This window comes from Vanacampus margaritifer, chromosome 1 (assembly GCF_051991255.1).
Source record: "Vanacampus margaritifer isolate UIUO_Vmar chromosome 1, RoL_Vmar_1.0, whole genome shotgun sequence".
Taxonomy (NCBI): Eukaryota; Metazoa; Chordata; class Actinopteri; order Syngnathiformes; family Syngnathidae; genus Vanacampus; species Vanacampus margaritifer.
This window is the reverse complement of record NC_135432.1, coordinates 35,010,066-35,017,475: the sequence shown is the minus strand read 5'-3', so window position 1 is coordinate 35,017,475 and position 7,410 is coordinate 35,010,066. Positions and strand designations below refer to the sequence as shown.

General features: G+C 45.9%; 1 protein-coding gene across 1 annotated transcript; it reads right to left on the bottom strand.

The window, feature by feature from the left end:
- Positions 1-622: 622 nt before the first annotated feature.
- On the bottom strand, positions 623-4,553 carry slitrk1 (SLIT and NTRK like family member 1). Its single transcript, XM_077553551.1, has one exon. It carries the CDS (start codon positions 3,669-3,671, stop codon positions 1,548-1,550), a length of 2,124 nt encoding a protein of 707 aa, XP_077409677.1. The 5' UTR covers positions 3,672-4,553; the 3' UTR covers positions 623-1,547.
- Between the last annotated feature and the right edge of the window lie 2,857 nt (positions 4,554-7,410).

The window sequence follows — 7,410 nt, the reverse complement described above, 5'->3', positions numbered from 1 at the left end:
TCCGCTTGCGACTGATAGCACAGGTGGAGGGAGTAGTTTTCAGAGGTGGAGGGAAGGATTGTCATGTACAGAATATACAGTGCTGGGGCCTGTGTTGCAGACTAACCGGTTGATGTTGACTACAACGAGACAGAGCCGAGACTTATGGAGGACCAAAACTGCCAAAATTAATAAATGAGTAAATAAATGAATACAAGTAAAAATAAATTTAAAAAAATTTAAAAAATCAAGATTCAAAAAATAAAAATACATGTTGAAATAAAAACAAAAATAAATATATAAATAGAATTAAATATAAATCAATAAATAAAAACGCTCTGCTCTCACATTTATTTATTTCATCCTGCAGACGCCCTGCCAGGTCAAAATGTTATTCAAATGAGGGGGCGGTCCTAAGTGTATCTTGGGATGAGATCCTCCATTGCAAACTGCCTTTCATTGGTCAAGTGAGCGGGTGGGCGAACAAGGAAGTCTTGCCGGCTTGCTTGGAGAGCTCTAGCAATGGACGACTATCTTGTCCACTGTCACTACGGCTTGTTGTTCAGCAACTCAAGCCACAAGTGGTGGTGACAGTGGACAAGATAGTCGTCCATTGCAGGAGCTCTCCATGCAAGCCGCCGAGACTTCCTTGTTGCCGACCCACTCACTGTAGGCAGTTTGCAACCGCGCAGCCTAACCCAAGACACGCTTAGGACCGCCCTCATTTAAATAACATTTCGGCCTCTCTGAGCGTGTGCAGCATGAAATAAATCAATGTGAGAGCAGCGCATTTTTATTTATTGATATTTAATTATATTTATTTTTGTATTTATTTCAACATTTTTTAATATATTTTGTAATCTTATTTTTATTTTTGTATTTATTTGTACTTGTATTTGTATATATATATATATAGGTATATATATATATAGATAGGTATATATATATATAGATAGGTATATATATATATAGCACGGTGTCTGACTGGTTAGCACGTCCGCCTCCCAGTGCAGAGGACGTGAGATCGAGTCCGGGCTTCGGCTTTCCTAAGTGGAGTTTGCATTTTCTCCCCGTGCTTGCGTGGGTTTTCTCCGGGTACTCCGGTTTCCTCCCACATTCCAAAGACATGCATGGCAGGTTAATTGAACACTCTAAATTGTCCATAGGTGTGATGGTGAGTGTGTATGGTTGTTTGTCTCTGTGTGCCCTGTGATTGGCTGGCAACCAGTTCAGGGTGTACTGCCCGAAGCCAGCTGGGATAGGTTCCAGCGCCCCCTGCGACCCTTGTGAGGACAAGTGGTTAAGAAAATGGATGGAGATATATATATTATTTTGTTGTTGTGGTTTTATTACCATTTGTATTTATTCTTTGTATTTAATTTTTTAATTATATTTTTTATTTCTGTTTTTATTTTCACTTTTATTCATTTAATTAGTTGTAATTTTGACACTTTTGGTCCTCCATAGAGACTGTCCGCCTGTCATGTGGGGACACACATGTTGTTTGGGTTGTGTATGCGCGGCAGTCTGTGCGTCCTTTTGTAAATCCAGTCTGGCCGGGCTTGTTTTTACGCATCGTTTGTCACAGAGAGATGCGTGGTACAGTCAAAGCTTCGGTGCGCGCCCGCATCTGCGTGGTAGGGCCCGCTGTGCCAGTATGACGAGTCGCACACCGTCTGCAGGGAGTTGATCTCGGAGGCGGACGAGTTGCCGTCCCGCCGCTTGGACCGCTTGCGGTTCCGCAGGATGAAGACGAGCATGCCCACAACAGTGAACGCGGACGTGACAAAGACCAGCAGCAAGCCGGGGACGAGCACTGAAATGGAGACCCGGTTGGGCTCAATATAAGAGTTTGAGCGCGTCCCCGAGTCCAGCGTGAAAGTGCTGTTTTTGGACAGTGAGGTGGGAGGGGGGATCCGCTCATAGAGCTTGGAACACATGAGGTCGTTCCGCACGTAGCGGAAGTCGCGTTTCCAGAACTCTTCGGGCGACTCGCACTTGAGATCGCTCACGATGACGTCGGCGCCGAGTCTCTCGGTCCACTGTTTGAAGGGCACGATGTTGCAGGAGCAATCCCACGGATTCCCGTGCAAATCGATCTGAATGATGGAGTTGAGCTGCTCCAACACGCCCGCCACAGGCAGAGAGGAGAAGTAATTATTATGCAGGCTTATTTTGGACAAAGAAATCCCAAGGAACGCATCCACAGGCAAAGACTTGAGCAAGTTGTTGTTGAGAAAGAGAACCCTCAGGTTCGGCATGGGGTTGAAGGCGCCCGCCACTATCAACTGGATGTCGTTATATTCCAAACTGAGATATTCCAGGTTGACAAGGCCCATAAACATTTCTGCCATGAGCGTATCCAGATAATTCTTATCCATGTACAGCCACCTCAGCTCAGTCTGGTTCTGGAAAGTGCTGTTGTCGATCACTTTAATGTTGTTCCCGCCGAGATCAAGCAGGTTGAGGCTGCCGTAGCCGAGCAGCTGGCTCTTTTTCACCGCGTGGATGTTGTTGTCTCGCATGTTCAGTTCGTGGGCGGCCACCGGCCTCGGTTTCAGGTTGGACAAGCTCTCGATCTTTTTGCCCTCGCAGTTGACGCCCAGCCCCTGTCTGGAGCCCACCAGCTTGCAGTTGCACGGCTGCGGGCAGGTGGCGTTGTGAAGCTGCTCTCTGGCTCCGCTCGCACCTGTCGGCCACGGCGTGGGTTTGGTCTTGAGCTGCCAGTTCTCACGTGATTTGGAACGGCTCTTGGCTCCGTGACCGCCAGGCGTCGGCGGCCCGCTGGCATCTGCGCTGGGCTTGTAAGGCGTTGGACGTGGGCCGCCACCGTGTGCCACAGGACCTGAGGACTCATCCTGTGTGGGAGGGGCCACCAGGCTGGTGTCTGCACCGCCTCTCTGTGAAGGGCAGAGCTCTGCTTCAGACGTCTCGTTCAAGTCGCTGCCTTGCAGTCTGGTGGGAGCCTCACAGATCACCCTCCCGATGAGCGCGTTGGGCGGTATATTCTCCAGCCATTCTTTGAGGGAAACCAGGTCACAGTTACAGTCCCACGGGTTGTCTTCGAGCAGAACCTCCACGATGCCCGGGATCTGCTCAAGGACCCCTTCATAAGGCAGCATTTTGATTCTGTTCCCCCGCAGGTCGAGATGCGTAATGGGCACATGTTGGAACACGTTTATGGGTAGCGCACTGATAAGGTTGTCGTTCAGTATTAACACTTCAAGTTTATTAAGATCCCTGAACACAGCCGGGTCAATGTCCCTTAATAGATTGAAATCAGCTTGGAGGTATTCCAAGTCGTCCAAGCCCAGAAATGTACTCTTCTTGAAGGAGCGGATCTTGTTGTTGTTAATGTGCAGTCTTTTGACCAGCTGCAGCCCCAGAAAGGCGCCTGGGACTATGTCGTGCAGCCCGTTGTTCTCCAAATGCAAGCTGACAGCATTGTAAAAGTTGGCGAACTCGTTGGGGAAGAGCCTGGACAGCGAGTTGCCGTGCAGCAGCAAGTGGTAGAAATGTGAGCTGGGCCCGGTGAGGTGCTGCAGCGTGGTGAAGCTCCTTTTTTCGCAGCCGATATGCACGTCTCCCTCGACCTCTGTGCACGAGCATATCTGCTCCTTACACACGTCCCTTGTCACGTTCCCACTGGCAACACAAAGAGCCGCGTTCAGCAGGACAACCCAGAGCAGCATTTTTCAACGCCGACAAGACATCCCCGGTCTCAAGACATACGAGCTGTTGATCGAGTCCAAATCAGTCCGAAAGGAAAGCGGAGGGGAGACGCGGTTGGATAAGGCAGTCTTCTGTATCGCGAATCTAACCCGCTCGTGTGTTCATACTTTCAAACACAAACGTCCTCACAGCCTTAGCGGGGCAATTGATCTAAAAACAAGAGGAAGCAAAGTCCAGCGCATCCCTTCTACGGCTGAAACGGACTGACCTTGGCAGAAAAAGAAGGAACAAATGGTCGCCTTCTTCTCTGAGTGGCGCGCTGCGGCGCGGGGAGCTGTCCCCTCTCCCCTGGTGCCGAGGCTTGGCTGGAAAACACCCGCATTCCCCCCTCACATCTCTCGGCTGCGTCTCACCACGCTCGTTCTCTCCTTCGTGCGTCGAACGGCATCACACACACGCACACAAAAAGGCGAGCGGAGAATGTGTTCATCTAGCGCGGCGCTGTAGGCGAAAGACCTCTACTCAGCTGCGCTGGCAAATGTTGTTTTTTTTTTTTATCAATCCATACCTACTGTTCGTGAATTATAAATCTCCAAAAGCTGCGCGTGCGTCGCTGATTGCGCAAAAGTTGCGCCAATTCAGAGTGCTGCCAGCTGCCGTCTCACTCCTCCAGCTTGCAGCACCGCTGCAAAAGTGTCCAAGTCGACGCAGCAGTGGCGCGATGACACGTTCAGGTCGTGATGCCTCACTTGCATCCCGAATTCCACCCCTATTATTTAAGGAGCCACCCAGTAGTGCGACCGTAGTCCTCTATGTTTTGAACGAACACTGTTGAATGCGGTAAAACTAATTAATCCGCCACAGGCATGCCTCAGCTCTGCAAAAGAGTATCAAACGATGCGTCAGCCTGTATGCGCATGTGTGCGTGACGTGTTCCTTGCTAAGATGCTTTGCGGAGACGGATCAACGAGGATAAGAAACAAAGGGAAGTGAGATGGGCAAAGATTTCTATTTACTGTTTTATTTGTATTTTACTCGATTTTGTTTTTCATCAAATTGGGAGGTCCATACATGTAAAGCATCACCCCCCCCCCCCCCCACACACACACAATTGGAACGCTATAGAACAATCTTACATCTTTCTTTCCCATCTGTGAGAAGCAGCACAATTCTGAAATAGACCTTGCCAGTCTGCAAGCATCAGCAGTCACCTATTAGTGCCCCATGCATGATATGCTTTAAACTGCCCTCCCCCTTGACACACATACACTCAAGCACACAAACCGTCTGCTGATGTCTGATATCAGTTACTGTCTAGTTGTGACACATTCTTTCAGTGTCGATATTTTTGATTTATAAATAATCCCCCAAATAGGATAAATTGTATTTCAAGCAGGATCTTCTCATCTTGGAGTCAAACATAATTGGATTATGAATATAAATGCATTATCCCATGGGAATAATTGCATAGAGCTCAGCATGATGATGCGATACAGATACTGTCGAGTTGCATTAGTGTGACTGGAGACCAGAGGAGCTCATGACACATAACTTTATAATCTGCAAGACTACAAATTCTTTCCTGAGGAGGCGAATGGGAGTCAAGTAAGGCTTCCCAAGTTTGAGTTGAACCAACACTAAATTAATATTTGATTTGGAGCAAAAGAAAATCGTATGGTTAGTATTTTTTAAAAGTATAGATTAGTATCAAAATTGTCAGTTAAATATAAATGCTAAAGATTCATTTTTTTTAATACAAACATGTACCGCCACCCTCTTAAGAACTCATTTGCTCAAAAAATGTAAAAATATATTCTATTTTTAATATTACCATGCTCCCAAAGACATATTTATACGTTTTTAATGTTTTTTTTGTTTTGTTTTTTTATTTATATATGCTAGAGCATACAGAAGGCTTTGATGCAGCCTCTGAACTGAAGCGAATACTTGAAGCAATGGTAGTTATTACAAAAACGTCCAGCAGGTGGGAGCAGAGTATAAGAGAGCAATCAAGGCCATGTTGCAACAAGCTCTTTCCCCCACTGTTTTAAACAGATTTATGAAAAACGATGAAACTTAGCTACATTCTAACGCTAATTGCAGAAAAACGTAAACAAATAGAAATATACTTTTTTCCTGATGAAAGAAGAGACTCTAATCTTTCTTTTGGTATGTTCCATGTTTTTATAGCATTAGAACACAATATTCTGTGGGCCTTGCAAAATCAGTCAAAATCCAGTAAAACAGGATGCTTCAGGTTGCTTCAGTGAAAATAGCTAGGAGTAAATGAGTTAAAATAATTGTCTAAATATTTTTTTTTGCCCCAAAAAAGTCAAAATCATCTCAAGATTCAAATGGTTAAATTTTTGTGTTTCCTTCCTGAAAAATTTGAAAAAAATTACTTGGGGCGATTATTATAAGAATACGTTGATATACTGATCCATTGCTTACGTGTAGTTTGCCATCATACATTTGAATGATTAATTCAGAGACTGTCTTGGTTCATCCTGGTCACTTGCAAAGACGGGAAACCATTCATACTCACAGTCTCACTTATGGACAATTTAGAGTCTTTAACTCTTTTACTGCCAAGGACGTTAAATGACGTTTAGTAAAAACCTACGGAGGGCCGCCAAGGACGTTAAAAGACGTTCTCCAATTTTTTTTATTTTTATTTTGGAAACGAGTGGAGGAAAGCCTTGGCCAGCTGTGGTGAAAGTTTCAAGCAGATCTAGTTAGCCTAATGACTATTTTTGGCCCCTAGATGGCAGCGATGACTCTCTTTTGACAAGATTGGGTAGGCGTCAGTAGAAGACGTGAGGCGGCGCTAGAGGGGACAATGGCTGGGGATGGGAAGCGAAAATGGCGACCGGTTGCAAGTAGCTCACGCTTGAGCATTTTTTTCAAAGACGAAAAGCATCGACCAGTGCTAAAGAGCACATTGATGACGACGATGATCATCATCGATGATGATGATGGTGACTCCGAGGTTGGAACCGTTGACGCGGCAGTAGAAGACGTGAGGCAGAGCTAGATGGCTGAGGAAGCGAACAATGGCGACCGGTTGCAAGCAGAGCACAGTGATGACGACGATGATGATGATGGTGGCTCCGAGGTTGACGCCGAAGTTGGAAGCGTTGACGCGGCGGCTACGACCACGTCATAAAGCCTCACCGGCTAGCGATGCTAACACCGGAAAACGCGGAGCACAACCGAGCACTTCTGCACAGGCGGACGTTCAATCGGACGATGAAGAGTACCCCGAGTCCAATGCATATTCATCGGAGGAGTGGGTCTGTACAGTCTGCTACTTGCTATTCCCCAGAAAAAAAGGCCGTCAAGAAAGTGTAACGTCTGCACGCGAAAGGGGCAATCGCAGTGAAACGAATCTGTTGTGCAAATCCTGCTCCGTCTCCTTGCACGCAGGGGAGTGTTACAAAAAGAAAAACTGTATTTGAAACATCCACATAATTGTAAATAGTACCACAGTTGCACACATTTGTAAATAGTTTGCGGAATTGTTTTGTTAAATTGTTACACTGTTGAAAGGAAATAAACGTATTTTGCTATAAAAAAAACACTTTTTCATTGTTGGTGGTAGTGTTTTACAGAAGTAAAGCACTATTTAGGTGTTTGTGGCATCATTCATGGACAAAAAGAAGTGTAGAATTCACTAGAGTGCATGAAATAACATCGTTTCACAAAAAGCTTGTTTTCTCCGTTTTTTGTTTCAAAACAGAGCATTTCGGTGAAACTAAC

What these genes read in the sequence shown, in the direction of transcription:
- slitrk1 (XM_077553551.1), bottom strand. Translation starts at nt 3,671, where the DNA reads ATGCTGCTCTGGGTTGTCCTGCTGAACGCGGCTCTTTGTGTTGCCAGT.